This window comes from Rhinolophus ferrumequinum, chromosome X, assembly GCF_004115265.2.
Source record: "Rhinolophus ferrumequinum isolate MPI-CBG mRhiFer1 chromosome X, mRhiFer1_v1.p, whole genome shotgun sequence".
Taxonomy (NCBI): Eukaryota; Metazoa; Chordata; class Mammalia; order Chiroptera; family Rhinolophidae; genus Rhinolophus; species Rhinolophus ferrumequinum.
In genome coordinates this window covers 82739-99816 of record NC_046284.1, presented here as the reverse complement: position 1 = coordinate 99816, position 17078 = coordinate 82739, and the positions used below count along the sequence as shown (strand labels likewise).

At 38.3% G+C, this 17078-nt stretch overlaps 1 protein-coding gene across 1 annotated transcript in view; it reads right to left on the bottom strand.

Annotated features, from left to right (window-relative positions):
* ZDHHC15 (zinc finger DHHC-type palmitoyltransferase 15) overlaps positions 1 to 16873 on the bottom strand; it is a 59830-nt gene extending 42957 nt beyond the window's left edge. Inside the window, exons 1-2 of the mRNA XM_033106500.1 lie at positions 16535 to 16873; positions 5810 to 5836 (exon numbers count right to left, since the gene is read on the bottom strand). Of these exons, the coding sequence (XP_032962391.1) occupies positions 5810 to 5836; positions 16535 to 16685 (178 nt within the window). The 5' untranslated portion in view covers positions 16686 to 16873. The remainder of the gene's footprint in view (positions 1 to 5809; positions 5837 to 16534) is intronic.
* Positions 16874 to 17078: the final 205 nt, after the last annotated feature.

The window sequence follows — 17078 nt, the reverse complement described above, 5'->3', positions numbered from 1 at the left end:
CAATGGAAAGAGACCTCACTTGAATCCAATTTTGGTTTAAGATAGAAATCTCCAGATTATGACTGGGGGAAATTTGTCAGCCAGACAGTCCTACCTTTAAGTAGGACACCTAGCAATGAGGTGTCGACTCTAATGTTTGAGTTCACTGCCTAACTTTATTTCCCCTGCCTTAAAAGCTCTAACAAAAAGCTGCAGTTTGTCTCACAGCTATTTGAAGAAGTGTTTGGAGAGGATGGGGTTAGAGGCCCATGGGCTGTAATCAAAGAGCTAAGGACAGTTCATGAGAGTACAAGAATTTCTCAAGAGTTGTTTCCATGATTTAGCTATCCCCTAGGAAAATACAAAATTTTCTTCAGAGTTATTTCCAAGGTTTACCCAGCTACCCCCAGGAGTCTCTCTGTTGGTGGGCTCCAATTCCAGTGCCAACATATGGCATCATGTTTTGAAAGAGTATGCCTGGCTTTCCTTATTGATATCAACTTCAAAAGTTACGGCCATCTACCAAGTATCGTCATTTCCTCTAATTATCCATTGGCATGTAGTACTCATCAATGATTATAAACATTTTCTGAAGCTGGGTATGTCTAAAGTCTGTACCAGTTCTGGGGGATAATGAGTTTCATAAGTTTGCTAGCCACCGTGCAAAGCACGGTTTAATTTTACTTGTCCTCAAGTTAGTATTTTTCAGTTTCAAAGAGCTTTGTAGTTCCAGTGTATTGGAATTTAGTAAACCACAAAGCTAACAAAATATATAGCCTTTTTGTGCTTATAAACTTGGATTAAAGTGTTTCAACTCTAGACCTGCCACTTAAAAACTGTGTGTCCTTGAGAAGCTGGTTAACCTTGCTGATCTCATCATATGTGACACACACACACACCCCATCAACCACGTCAGGGATTTTCACAGTGGACACCAAAGCAGAGCAGAGAATCTCTATTATCCATGTGGTGGTTAGGGATGGGTAAGCCAGTTTTTCACTGGCTGGGGAAGTGGCCCAGGTTATCACAATCCCAGCTTGGTTTCATCAGAATGTATTTCCTTTTGTTAATGCAACCAAAAAATCTTGTACCTTATTAGTATGATGTTCACTTGATTTATTTTAATATTATAAAATTTTACATTTGAAAGAGTCCTTAGATTCCATTGGATCTAACATTCTCCATGACATATAAATTTGATTTGCATTATCCATAATAATTACCCAGCTTTTGCTTGAACACCTGAAGTAATGGGAAACTTATCAACTCTTGGGCCTGCCCATTCTGTTGTTGGATAACTCTGACTGTTAGACACATCTTCCTCATATCAAACATAAATATGCCTCCTGGTAACTGGCTCACATCAACCCTAATTTTGCTCCCAGGAGAGGAATCTATTTGCTTAAAAACAAAAAATCTTGTATCTAAACATTTAAAGATCAGTTACAAGTGAATAATGAGAGAAACAACTCAATAAAAACAGGCAGAAGACATAGACATTTAAATTAAATTAAAATTAAAACCACAAGGAGATACCACTTCATAGACAACATAATGGTTTTCAAAACCTTGAAAACACCAAGTGACAGTGAAGATGTAGACCAACTGGAACTCTCATGTTTCACTGATGGGGATACAAAATGATAGAACTGCTTTGGAAAACAGTTTGGTAGTTTCTTATAAGTTAAACATACATAATATAGAATACTATGTAGCAATACAAAGGAACAAAGTACTCCTACACACACTGACATGGATGAATCTTAAAAGCATATTGCTAAGTGAAAGAAGCCAGATAGAAAGGGCTATGTATCTTATGACTCAATTTATATGACATCCTGAAGAAGGTAAAACTACAGGGACAGAAAATAGATCAGTGGTTGCCAGGGTGGAGAGTGAGAGAACTGCTTGCAAATGGAGCCTCTGGAAGGAGCATGGCCCTCCAACACCCTGATTTCAGACTTTTACCTTCCAGAACCATAAGAGGATACATTTCTGCTGTTTCATGCCACCATGTTTGTGGCAAATCGTCATGGCAGCTCTAGCAAACTTATGTACTCTCTATACTCAGTTTTTTTATCCATAAATGAACATATGATCCATATGATCATACTTACTTCATCTGGCTTTAATGAGAATTACATGTACCTAAAGCATGTTAGAGCAGTAGCTGGCACATAATGAGTGCACTTGAAGTAGTTTTTATTATGACTCTTTAATAGTTAAGTGACCATAGTTATCTTTGAGCCTCTGGTCCCTTCACCTGTTACAGTTAATAATAAAAATACTTAGTCTAACAACCTCTAAATAAAGAAACAAATAAATAAAATTGGACTTTTCCTTTCATATCTTTTCATTTTAGTTTTTCTAATATTTAGTATAATAGATAGCTATTTATTCTGACTTTCTAGCCTAAAATTTTTATTTTCCTCACAGCCATAGTTAAATGTGTTGGGAGTTATAGGCTGTATGATTGAAAGCAGTGTCATACACAGCTGGAGGAGGAACCCAAAGCATAACTCTTTTTCCTCCCTTCTTCCGCCTCCACCCCACTCCGGTTCAAGGCATTGTTTCTCAGTCTAGTTGTGTAGGACACAGCTCCCTGGCCCATGCTGGTATTATGAGCCTTGCGCTTCCCTGGCTGAGGCAGTCGGTCGCCAGCCACTCACGGCAGCCCACGGTAGGCCACAGCAGCACACAGCAGCTAACGGCACACAGCCGACCTCTGGCTGCTCACGGCAGCCCAGCTCCAGGGAGAGATATTGTTCACCGTCTTAGCTGTAGACGGCGCAGCTCACTGACACATGTGGGAATCGAACCCGTGACCTCAGCGTTAGGAGCACGGCGCTCCCTCCACCTGAGCCACTGGGCTGGCCACCAAATCGTAACTCTGAAACCTAGAATTGGCTACACTCTGGCTGATGTTTCCTTATTGAATTTTCAATAAGCATTATTTGTATAACAAAATGATATAAATATTAATTAGTATATTAATAATTATTCTATTATATAATAAGAATACGTATAACAATGATTATTATATTAATACCATGATTAATATTCTTTTAGAAGTGGGTTAACCTCTAAAGAAAGCCTTTGTCTGCTCCCCAAAATCCTCATTATAAAATAATTTTACAATAATAAATATAAAATAGTATATTATTAAGAGCACTGAGATAACTGTTCAAAACCTAATTTTGATTTTCCTATACAGTTTGGAGGTGAGTAGAAAAGATCATACTGTGGCCGAAACGTTTTCCCTCGCAAACTCCTGATGTCTATTATGTCACTGATAAATTAAGGTTAGTGTAATCAGGAAGCTAACACAAAGCAGATATTCCCATGCTCTGGGTTTTCAAATGGAAAACTAAATAAGTTCTTGTATTCGTTTGCTCAGGCTGCCATACTAAAGTACCACAGACTAAGTGGCTTAAACAACAGAAAATGACTTTCTCAAAATTTTGGAAACTAGAAGTCCAAGATCAAAGAGTGGGTAGGGCTGGTTCTGAGGCCTCTCTCCTGGGCGTGTTGACGGCCGTCTGCTCCCCGTGTCCTCACACGATCATCCCTCTGTGTGTGTCTGTGTTCTCATCTCCTCCTCTTATAAAGTCACAAGTCTTATTCATTAGGCCCACCCCAGGGACCTCATTTTACCTTAATCCCCTCTTTAAAAACCCCATCTCCAAACAGTTATATTTTGAGGTCCTGGGGGTTAGGACTTCCACATATGAATTTGGGAGGGGGAGACACAGTTCAGATTATAAAAGTTCTATTATTTAGGAATTGCATCTGTTTCTAAAAAGTTAAATAATTACAACCATTTTTAACTTTAAAAGAGAAATCAGAGAATTTAGTATGCAAACCATTCAAGATTAAAATGAATTCTCACAGAATGCATTAAAGTTTTGCTTAAAATTATTTAATCAATTTAATCAATATATTAGTCTTGATTATATGTGGATTGTCTGACAGATTGTGCCTAATCTCATTCCTAAATTCATCCCTTAGCCCCACCCATCCTTGGACCCTACTAAATTTCTAACCTCCAGCTTATCCCAGATCCTCACTTCAGGAATAGAGGAAGGAAGATTTTCCAGTCAAGATCTTCAAAATAGAGATAGTATGATGCTGAATGAGATCATCTATGCAAAACACTCTAATGAAAGCAAAATAAGTACATCAGTATTATGACGAGGTCAACACATTTTACTTGTCTTACAAGTACATTGGTTTACATAGACAGGCTCTTTCTTCAAAGAAGCCAGAATGTAATATGTCATCTGTGATTATACAGGACTCAGAAATTCTGTTTTCAAGACATGGGTCCATCCATTATGCTAACTGACACTTAGGAAATGCTTTGAATGATAGAGATGCAGCGGTAGAGGAGGCAATGTGTTGATAACAATAACAATAATAGTCCTTTTGTTGTTAAAGAACTGAAATCCTGGTAACTGGCTTTGAACTGAGTTGGGCTTACACTCTAGATGACCTGGGATAAGTTACTTAACCTCTCTAAACCTTAGTTTCTTTCTCAATAAAATGGACATAAGCATGTGCACATCATTGTGTTGATGGAAATATTGAAGGAGGCCATGTCTCTACAATACTTAGCAGGGTACCTGGCACAATAAGGTATAGTTTCCAGTAATAATAACAATATTACTGTCATTGTTCCTATTATGGTAGAGCATCATCTAAATCCCCACCCAACTTGTCTTGAAAGTTTATTGTTGAAAATAATATTTATTTATAAATATAAATATAAATATAAATATAAATATATGCAAACACACACAAAATGATCTCTGACTTTATGAAGCATAGATAAGGATAAGAGGCAACTCAAAACTTGCTCTAAGGCTATAATAATAGTAGCAAGCATTTATAGAATCACCAATATGAGCTTTACTCACCACTGTTGTAAGTGCTTTCTATGTATTAACTCATTAATTGTTCCAACAGCTTTACAAAGTAGGTAGTATTATTATTGCTATTCTACACACAAATAAAAAGAGCACAAGCAGGATAAAATAATTTACCAGGAAGTAGTGAAGTCAGGATTTGAATTTAGACAGTTCATACTTTTAACTACTATGGTCTACTGTCTTCCCACCACTGTGCTTCACGGCCTCTAGAGCCAACACCTCTGCTAAATGAGTAATAGCAAGCTGGAGGTTAAAAACAACACAATACTAATGCTATGTAGTTAGTGAACGACAACAACTATTTCCCACGAAGTGAGAATTAAAACTGGCTACATAAATACTTATGGTTATACCTGATGAAATAATGTAAAGCTAAAGCTTTCTTAAGACTCATGCTTAGCTTACAGGTTTTTAATGGAAAATACCTCCATCTCTTTAGGTAGAATGACAGTGCAGATTGCAGATCTAGCCAAGACAGGGATGAGGAGTGGAGAGGAGTACAGTGACTGTACTGGAAGTGTGCTGGGCAACGACTTAGGCCTTACAAGCCCCCAGTAGAGCCCTTACCCAATGCCTTGAACAGGAGGCGAGTTGGTTAAAAAGGCAAGGTATGTAGGAATGAACCCAGCAATGAACCCAGGGAGAGCCTAGGGTTACTATGGCCAACAGAGTGGTTGTCTGTGCCCTTCTCCATCAGAAGTCCTGGTAACTTTCAGTTCTGTCCTACAGCCAAAGGGGCCACTGAAAATAGGTTCTGCTGTGCTTCTGGGTAAGCTTCTTGAAAACCGTTGTCCTAAACTCAAGTGAAAAATTTGCTCAAATTATAGGCTTTCATGTAACTCACTTTTAGATAGGAAAGATGGATACAGTCCTGACCAATACAGTTCACAGCACCCTCTTACCTTTTTCTGCTGGGCTCAAAACAGTCACTGTGGAAAGAGAGAAAAAGGTCAAAATTAGTGATATTTTCAAACACACTTTTCTAATTCATTTCTCCATAGCATCATTTTTGAGCAATTTAGTCAATGGTACTTTAGGGAATCATCAGCCTGCTGAGATAAGGATTGAACTCCATCCTCTCCTGTCTTCCTTCATCTTAAATCATGAGTAAGAATTTCTACTCATTCAGCAAATACAGGTATAATTTGATTAAAAACAACAAAATGGAAACACTAAAGTTATGTAAGATGGTAGTAAGAATTTAAAAGATGATAAGTTAGGAGATAATTATTCATTTCCCCAAAGTATTCACTGTGGAACCTCTTTAAATACCAAGCGTCTCGTATATTTAGAGGTAACATAGTATGGAGGGAGCATGCCAGCTCTTAAGTCAGACTGTCTGCGTTAGAAGCCCAGTCACACTATTTTGTGACCATGGGCAGATCCTTACCTTCCCTTACAGTACCTACCTCACAAGGTTGAGATTTAAATGTGGTAATACATGTAAATGCTGTTTAGCATAGTATCTATCACAAGGCAAGTACTTAATGAATATTATTATATTTGAACTAAGATTTCATAGAATATCAGAACTGGAAGGGACTTGAGCGATTATCTCATTTGTCTGTCTCATTTCATGATGGGGAAAATGGACTAGAGTATCATCAAATGATTTGCCCAAGGTCATAGAGCAAGTTAGTGGTAGAGTTGGGACTAGATTCCAGCCTCAAAGGCTTTTTCCATGTGCTGTGTCTACCTTTCCCAATCACTACTTGCTGGCTTACTATGATATATACGTAACTTTTGTTCCAGAATATCATTTGTACAAACTGAGGCCTTTCTTACTCACCACCTCTGTGCACTTGTACTAGGTGCCAAGGGAAGGTGAAATTACAAGGCATAGCTCTTTAAAATGGAGATACAGCAGAGTTGCTTGGACACCAATCTTAATAAACAGTAGCTGCCAAATTGCTGTTTGGTGTATCTCCTTGTAATGTCTATGGCTGAACACTTGCTGCTAAACAGGAAGCGGGGATCCTTACTTCCATTTGTTTGGCTACAGAACTTGTGAGTCAGGGAAGGAGAGCACCCAGTGCTTTATGCATGTGGAATTAGACTGTGTATATAGAAAAATGAGTGGGGACCAGGAAGTGTCCAGGGGAACAGCTGGCTTTATGTAATTTCAGGACTGTCATGTGCAAGTGTGTCTGGTTTATGTGATCCAAGAACAGAGGGAAGAAACAGAATCAACAGGTAAAAGCTGCAGGTCAACACTGTAGCTCAATATAAGAAATGATGATGACGACGACGACCAACCAGACTGGCAGCATTGGGAAGGAGTGAGTTGCCCACTGCAAACACTTGGAAATGTTGTAGAAGACCTTTAGACATTAGTTAGGCAGGGGACTTGTCTTTTAAAGTCCTTTTTACTCCTGAAATCTGAAAGGAGTCAGTAACTTTAAGGGAAAACATATTCTTGCAAAATTCTGTTGGAAGTTACATACTTCTGATAAAAAAGAGGGGGCCTTTATTCTAAACCATTGTGGCACTTATCTTGGTAGTTCTGCCTTTCCTTTATTTTTCTAATATTGCCTTTTGCATTACTAAAGTAAGAGACTAAGGGGGCGGCAGGTTAGTTCAGTTGATTAGAGCGCGGTGCTCTTACAGCAAGGTTGCTGGTTCGATCCCCACATGGGACACTGTGAGCTGTACCCTCCACAACTAGATTAAAACAACTACTTGACTTGGAACTGATGGGTCCTGGAAAAGCACACTTAAAATAAAAGTTAAAAAAAAAAAGTGGTGAAATCACCCACTTTAAAAAAAAAAGTAAGAGACTAAGAATACTTCAGTTGTATTTGAAATGAAAATGATACAAGTCATACTCAACTTGTACCAAATGAAATCTCTGGGCCATTCAAGAATATCTCATGACTTCATTTAAGTAGATGCATGTTTTAGGGTTCACAGAAGAGTTTTGCGAGAATAAGCCTAATATGGGGCTAGAGGAGGATGGTCAACAAATGTAGTAGAAAGGATAAGGAAGAAATTCGACAATTGAAATATAATGTGAGCAATGTAATTTAAATGTTCTAGTAGGAAAGTTTTAAAAAGTTAAAAAATACCAAGTGAAGTTAACTTTAAGAATATATTTTACTTAATCAAACATATAAAAAATATCATCATTCCAATATGTTATCCACACAAAAATTATTAATGAGATATTTTACATTTTTCTGTTTGTATTAAATTTGTGAAAGTTGGTGTATATTTTATACTACCAGCAGATCTCAATTCTGATGCCACATTACAAGCGACTAATAGCCATGTGTGGTTACTGGCTACCAAGTTAGTGAAGCTCAGAAGGACTTGTGAAAACAGAGTGGGAAGGCTGAAAATATGAAACTAGTGAGATGAGTGCTCACAACATGAAGTTCTATTTTAAGTAATGACTCATTTGGGGAGGGAGTTCATTGTAATGATGTATACAGTATACTTTGGTAGATTTTCATATTCTGGTTCTGCAACTTCCTCTGTGACCTTGGGCAAAGTATTTAATCTATCTGTGCCTCAGTTTCCTCATCTGTAAAATGCTAAGGCAGAGTCTAAACAGCCTGGAAAAGCTGAAGGAGTGTCCCAACACAGAGCTAATTTTCAAAGGCTGAGGGAGGATATTTTTCAATTCTTTTCTATTTCTTTTATGACTATACGCATTCATGAAATCTTTATCAAAGGACTAACTGACCAAAAGTTTAAGGAGCAAAGACTTTAGAGATCACACATAATAACAAACACAGTATTTAATATAGAAAAATCACTGAACAAACAACAACTCACAACAGGCAGCAAAAACAAACGTGGGTGAGGGGAAGAATCTGATTTCTATTTAAACAGGTAAATATAAAAACCAGTAGTGTTGTATTTTTGGTTTTCCACTTTTATTTACTATATGATTTAAAAGACAAATGCATAAAACAATAATGATAAATCAATGTTAATAGGCATATAATGTATAAAGATGCAATTTGTGACAATAACAATGTAAAGTGGGAAATGGAGTTGTAAGAGAGCACAGTTTTGTATATTATCAAATTAAGATGGTATGAATTCAACTTTTATTGTTATAAAGTTAACATGTTAATTGTAATACACAGGATAAACACTATGAAAAAAACCAAAAAAAAATGTAGAAAAAGAAATGAAAGGAAAGCAAAATGGGTGCACTAAAAATAAATTAATCAAATAATAATGCAGTAAAACAATGAGCTATCATTATACACATATTAGAATGGCAAAACTCCAAAATAACTGAAAACACCAAATGCAAATGCAGAGAAGGATGTGGCATAACAGGAACCTTCACTCATCGCTGGTAGTAATGAGAAATGGTACAGCCACTTTGGAAGACAGGTTTTCAAAGATATCCAAGTAAATAGTAACCAAAAGAGAGCTAGGGTGGTTATGCTAAGACATTGTTGATTTTAAATTAAAAATTGATACAAGAGACAATGGAGAATATTATATATTGATAAAGGGGCTAATTCTTAAAGATGACATAACAAGTATAAACATCTACAAACCTAACAACAGAGGTCCAAAATATAGGAAGCAAACTCTGACAGAATTGAAGGGAGATGTAAACAGTATTAAAATATTAGCTGAAAACCTCAATACCCACTCTTGACAATGGATAGAACTACTAGACAGGAGATCAATAAGAACATAGGGGATCTGAACAGCACTGTAAACCAATTAGACCTAACAGACATATGTAGAACTCTGAACCCACCAACAGAAAAATACACATTTTTCTCAAATGTACATGGAATATTACCCAGTATAGGTCATATGTTAGACCACAAAACAAATCTCAGTAAAGTTAAAAGGTTGAAATCGATCATACAAAGTATGTTCTCTGACACAATGGAATTAAACTGGAAATGAATAACACAATAAAAACTACAAAACTCAAAATTATGGGGAAATTGAACAACATACTGTTAAACAATCAGTGGATCGAAGAATAAATTCCAAGTGAAGTTAAAAAATACTTAGGTGAATGAAAACAAAACCACTACATACCAAATCCTATAGGATACAGTGAAAGCAGTATTCAGCGAGTAATCTATGTCTGTAAATGCGTACATTATTAAAGAACAAAAATCTCAAATAAATGACCTTACTTTATAACTTCAGGAACTAAAACAGAAGAGCAAACTAAACTCAAAGCTAGCACAGGAAAGGATATAATAAAGAAGAGAGTGGAAAAAACAAAATAGAGAATACAAAAACAACAGAATCAATAAAACTAAAAGTTGTAACCTCGAAAAGATCGACTAGACTGAACAAGAAAAAAAGAAAGAATAAAATTACTAATACCAGAAATGTAAGTGGGGATATTTATTGATAGAAAACTTGCATAAATAGAAAGGATTATAATAGTAAGAACAATTGCACGCCAAAAAATTAGATAATCTAGATGAAATGGGCAAATTCCTAGAAACACAGAAAACTGACTCAAGACGAAAGACAAAATCTGAGCAGACTTTTAAGTGAAAGATTGAATCAGTATTCAGAAATCTCCCAACAAATCAAAGCCAAGACCAGATGGCTTCACTGGTGAATTTTACCAAATATTTAAAGAAGAATTAGCACCAATCTTTTTCAAACTCTTAGAAAAATTTGAAGATAAAAGAACACTTCCTCAGTCTATGAGGCCAGCATTACCCTGACACTCAAGCTAAAGAAAGACATCACAAGAAAACTACACACAACTATCTCTTATGAACGTAGGTCTAAAACTACTCAATCAATTACTAGAAAACCAAACTCAGCAGCATATTAAAGGAATATATGCATCATCAGAAAATGAGATGAATCCAAGAACTGTAAGAGTGGTTCAACATGTGAAAATCTATTTTGTAATACACTACATTAATAGAATGAAGGAAAAAACACATGATCTCAATTATGCTAGGAAAGCATTTGACAATATGATACACACTTTCTCGAAAAAAAAAAAAAGCTCACAAAACTAGAAATAGAAGGGAAGTTCCTCAACTTGATAAAGGGTATTTATGGAAGCCCCACAGCTACTCAATGGTGAAAAGACTGAAAGCTTTCTCCTTCAGATAAGAAACAAGGTCAGGATACCTATTTTTACCACTTCTATTCAATATAGTACTGGATGTTCTAGCCAGTGCAATTAGGCAAGAAACAGAAAAAAAGCATCCAAATTAGAAAGAAGAAATAGAATTCTCTTTATTTTCAGATGATATGATTTTATGTATAAATAATCTAAATAATCCACTGAAAAACCTCTCAGAGCTAATGAACAATCAGAACAAGAAATTAAGATGACTATTCTATTCATAATAGCATCCAAAAGAATAAAATACAGTGGTACTTTGGCTTTTGAACGTCTCTGTTGACGAACATTTCAGTTTACGAACGCCGTAAATTTTATGGATCTATGGTATCATTAGAGAGTAAAATTTATGCTAAATTTGCAGTTTTAGGGGTTGATATTAAAAGTCTGGAACGGATTAATCCATTTTGCATTACTTTCTATTTGGAAATTGTGCCTTGGTTTTTGAACGTTTCAGAACTCGAATGGACTTCCAGAACAGATTATGTTCGAAAACCGAGGTTCCCACTGTACTTAGGAATAAATTTAACCAAGGCGGCTCAAGAGTTATACATTTAAAATTCCAAAATACTGCTGAAAGAAATTTAAAGGACTAAATAAATGAAAAATATCCCATGTTCATGGATTAGAAAACTTGATATTGTTCAGATGACAATTCTTTCCAAAACAATATATAAATTCAGTGCAATCCTTATCAAAGTTCAACCAACCACTTTGCAGAAATGGAAAAGCTGATCCTAAAATTCATATGGAATTGCAAGAGACCTTACCCAAAACAGTCTTAACAAAGAAAAATAAAGTTGGAAAAATCACACTTCTTGATTTCAAAATTTATTACAAAGGTACAGTAATCAACACAGTGTGCTACTGGGTGAAGAATAGATACATGGATAAGTGGGACAGAATTAAGAGACCAGAAATAAATCTATATACCTATGGCCAACTGATTTTTGACAATCATGTCAGGACTATTTAATGAGGAAGGAATAGTCTCTTCTACAAATGATACAAGAACAACTGCACGGCCACATGCAAAAGAATGAAGCTGGACTCCTAGTTCACATAATATACAAAAATTAACTCAAAACAGACAGATCAAGGACCAAAATATAAGAGCTATCACTATACAACTCTTAGAAGAAAACATAACTCTCTATGACTTTGCATTTGGAAAAGGATTCTTAGACATGATACCAAAAACACAGGCAACTTCAGAAAATACAGATAAATTGAACTTTATCAAAATGTTAAACTTTGTGCATCAAATGATACAATCAGGAAAGTGAAAAGACAACTCATGGAATGGGAGAAAATATTTGCAAATCATTTATCTGATAAGTGTCAAGTGTTCAGCATATATAAAGAAATCATACAATTCAACAACAAAAAGACAGATCATGCAATTGAAACAAGGCAAAGGACCTGAATAGACATTTCTCCAAAGAAGACATGCAAATGGCCAAGAAGCACATGAGCAGATGCTCAACGTCACTGGTCATCAGAGAAATGCAAATCAAAACCCTAGTGAGATACCACCTCACACCCATTAGGATGGCTACTATTAAAAAAAAGAGAAATAAGAAGTGTTGATGAGGATGTGAAGAAATTGGAACCCTCCTGCATTACTGGTAGGAATGTAAAATTGTGCAGCCATCATGGAAATTAGTTTGGAGGTTCCTTAAGAAAATTAAACATAGAATTAATAGAGCCAGCAATTTCCACCCCTCTCATTGGTATTTACTCAAAAGAATTGAAAACTAGTATTCAAACAAATACTTGCACAAATACTTGTTCACAGCAGCACTATTCAGAGTAGACAAAAGGTGGAAACAACCCAAATGTCCATCAACAGATGAATGGATAAAGTGTGGTATGTATATAAAATTACTCAGCCATCAAAAGGAATGAAGTACTGTTACATATTACAGTGTGGATGAACCTCAAAAATATATGCCAATTGAAAGAATCCAGACACAAAAGGACACATATTGTATAATGCCATTTATGTGAAACATCTAGAGTAGGTGAATTCTATTGAGCAGAATCCCTTACATCTTCATCAATAACAAGTTACTATTCAATGAGCTCTTACAAAGTGTTCTCAACGATGAGCTGCATGCTTTCCATGTACCATATTATTTAAAATGTCATAACAACAGTTCCGTAACAGCATACAGTAGGAGCTAAACAAGTATTTGTGGTATGAATGAACAACCGTACATGTAAGATGCATGTGAGGCAAGTGAGGTTGACAGAGAATTTTCTCAACTTTCCCCAGGTGTCCCTAGTTGCCACGTGGCAGAATTCAAACTCTAAGAACTGCAAGACAAAAATACCACGTTGGGCTTCAGCTCTAACCTCATATTAGAGAGAAAGACATCCGGTTCTATTTCTGGGAAGAAGTTGAGTCCTTAATATTACATTTGGAGTCATATTGAAGCTCAAATCGGTTAATTTGCTTGTGCTGATTTGGTATCAGGCAGCCTTGACATCCAAATCTCCATTATTTACTAAACATGTGACTTTAGGAAATTTTTTATTTAAGCTTTCTGAAAGCAAGGTCTCTCATTCGTTAAAGATTGTAAAACGAGGGCCGGCCCGGTGGCTCAGGCGGTTAGAGCTCCATGCTCCTAACTCCAAAGGCTGCCTGTTCAATTCCTACATGGGCCAGTGGGCTCTCAACCACAAGGTTGCCAAGTTCGACTCCCACAAGGGATGGTGGGCTGTGCCCCCTTGCAACTAGCAACTAGCAACGGGACCGGGAGCTGAGCTGCGCCCTCCACAACTAAGACTGAAAGGACAACAACTTGACTTGGAAAAAAGTCCTGGAAGTACACACTGTTCCCCAATAAAGTACACACTGTTTCCACCTTCACCAATAAAATCTTAAAAAAAAAAAAAAAAAAAAAGATTGTAAAACGAAGATGACAGGATGGACCGGTAGAGCCCGAATTGGAAGTCAAGGCTAACTTACTGTGCTGTTGTTTCAATAATGGGAACTGGTGCAAAGTGTTAAGAAAACATTGTTGAGGCCAAAATAGACCTCTGCAGGCTGCATTTGTGCTGTGAGTCACAGGTTCGGCCTCTGTGTTAGTAGAGAGGAGGCAGAGGTCAGACACTGCAGTGGTAAATGCATGGACTGTATAGCCATGCTGTCTGGCTATTTTAATAGTGCAGTTACCTTAGCCAAGCTTCTCATTCTGCCTGTGCCTCAGTTGTCTTGTCTTTAAAATGGGAGCAATGATAGTATGTGCCTCATAAGGGTAGTATAAGGGTTAAGAAAGCGAGAGAGACGGAGAGGGAGAGAGCGCACGTGCGCGCGTGTGTGTACTCATTTAAAAACAGTGTCTGGCATGTGACAAGTCCTCTGCAAATATGTTAAATAAAACAAAATGAATAAGCTCTAAGATTCCTTTCAGGTTTTAATACTATTAATATTAAGGTGTATACAAACTTGTAAAAGCTGACTATCTGCACTGATTCTAACTTGGTCTTTACCTCAGTTTGGTCATCTGCACAATGGGAACAGCAGTGGTATTTGCTTTGTCTAGTTATTGTGATGATTACATGAGTTAATAGAGAGTTATCAATAATACCTATATCTATACTACTTAGAACATTGCTTGGCACAGATTAGGGACTATGCACGTGTTAGCTATCATCAATATTAATTTTTTAAACGGTTGCTTGGCAAAGGTCATGTTGGTCAGTATTGAAAAACTCCAAAATAACAATGGAGCTGCACTTTTAACCCCTCAATCCATCATTCAAAAATACTAGGTGGTGAGCTCTAAGAGTAGAAAAACTTACCAGCCATTGCACAGAGCATTAATGCACCTCAATATCAGATTTACATTAAAAAACAAAAACAGCCTAAATTTCCATCTATGAAAGTAACTAATTGAATTTCTTTTTAATAACTCTTTCTGCATTTTCTATGATAAATCTAGGAAGGAGATGAGGAAAATTTGAACTCTGATGCACAGCATACTTTGATCAGAAGAAAATTGCCTCCCTAGTTAATCCTAGTCCACCTGGAATAGAAGATTGCTGTGTCAAAAATGTAAGAAGATGAAGTTATAAGTGAAGTCATGTCCCGGGGTTGGAAAAAGCAGGACCCTAACCATAATTTTTAAGGTGAGAAGAATCTGGTATGAAGAAATACAGAAGACTTGGAAGGAGTTGGGAGGGAATGTCCAACAGGACAAATAGGAGTGTTAATGTGAGGGGACTGGAAACATACTGGGACCTGACACTGAATGAATGGGGAACACTATAGGACAAGGGTGCTGGAAGTGGGATTCTAGTACTGAAGTGACAATAGCTTCCTTTGAGAAGTGATGGGAATTCTTCAACATGAGAGAATAGTGGTAAGAGGAGAATCACTGTGAAATAAGCCGAGGACATAATATGAAGTTCATTGTGAATTTATAAGAACCTGATAAGGACATTACTGGGGGGTAATCCAAGTTGGGCAAGTACAGGACAGAGTCTTGGGGTTTGTGTTGAGAAATATTAGAAATTCCAGTGTTAAAAGATGGTGTTTCTGTTGTTTGAGGAGACCAGGGGAGAAGTGCAATCGTAGATGGAAGGAACAGAAAATAGAAGTCCAGAGAAAGAGAATGGCAAAATGTGGGGCTAATAGTGGAAGACGTGGGGAGTAGGTTTCAGAAATGGTGAGAAGTGGTGGACCTTGGAAGGGGTATGAGGTATATTGTGGGAACCTGTGTGGGAGGGTAAAGGGGACACTCTGGTGTGAAAAGAGTACGGATGAGGCAGGACCATGGTGTGATAAAAGCAGAGCGAGTAGTCTGAGGTGTCAGAAAATAATGGGAAGGAAGGAAGGAGACTATGGGGAATCCAAGTGCGATCAAATCAGGGGCTGTAATATGAGGCGACAGGGCATGATATATTGTAGGGCTCCAATTCCACTGGAGAAAATGAAGAAATGGTCGAGGCCACAGGGAAAGAGAATGGAGGGCTTACCACTGTCTGAAACGGGGTGATCTCAGTGTGATAGAAGGTGTGCTGTAGCTTCCCGAATGGGAGAAGATGTGAAGTACTTTAGCCAGCCTGAGAGGATCACTGGAAAAGGATGAATCCCAGTGGTGGAAAAAGAAGAGCTAGTAAGAAAAGAGAGGAAATATTTTGAGGTTTCTAGCTGGATGCATTGGTTGCACTGGTCATGTTAGCAGCAGACAGTTTAAGGATTTCCTCCGTTTGGTAGTGACGGAGCCGCCAGAATGAGAACACAAGGCAGAAGTGTGAGAAAAGGGCACCCTATCGGGAAGAGCCAGGGAATTCTCGTGGGTACAACCAGGAAATAATGTAAGTGTTGGGGACATGGTGGGACCCTCGTGGGAGGGCGCAGGAAATGTTGTGGGTAGCCAGAGGTTGAAGGTGGGCAGCTAGCTGTCTAGGGAGCTAGAGGAAAAGCGCAGCGTGGGTGCTAAGCACAGAAGCACACCAGGGTGAAGGGTAGAGCAGCCGGTTAGGCTGGAGCAGGATTTCCCCAGCTTAGGTGCGCAGCTCCACTTACCCAGGCAGAGTTCAAAGACGTAGGCATAGTAAGACCACAGCACGACCAAGACGATAATGAGCACTGGCACCCAGGCCAGTACCCGGCGGCAGCACCGCAGCCCCCCGGACAGGGCCATCTTCCAGCCCCGCCGCATCCTCGGTTCGAACATCGACCGAGCAGGCCTGCTGGCGCTGGGTCGTGCGGCGCTCCACTGCCTGCCCTGGCGGCAGCCTTCTCCCTGCGTCCTGCTGGAGCACCTGTGGGGTTGCAGGGCAGAGCCGCCCTTCCTGACACAACAGGCATGAGTCACGGCGCCGACCAGGAACTGGCAGTGCTGGAGCGGAAGGTGATCCGTCCCGCAGTCTATGCCGAGCACTTTCATAGTGCTGCCCCTCCCCTTTCCTGCTCTCCCACCCACCTGCTCAGCGACGTACCAGGCTGCCCTCTTCTCCGCAGCTGCGGAGTAGACAGCGGGTCCGCTCCTCTGCTCTCCCCGCTCTGTGTCCTGCTCATCTCCACTCCGATGGGTTTCTACTTGTCCCTACACACACACACACACACA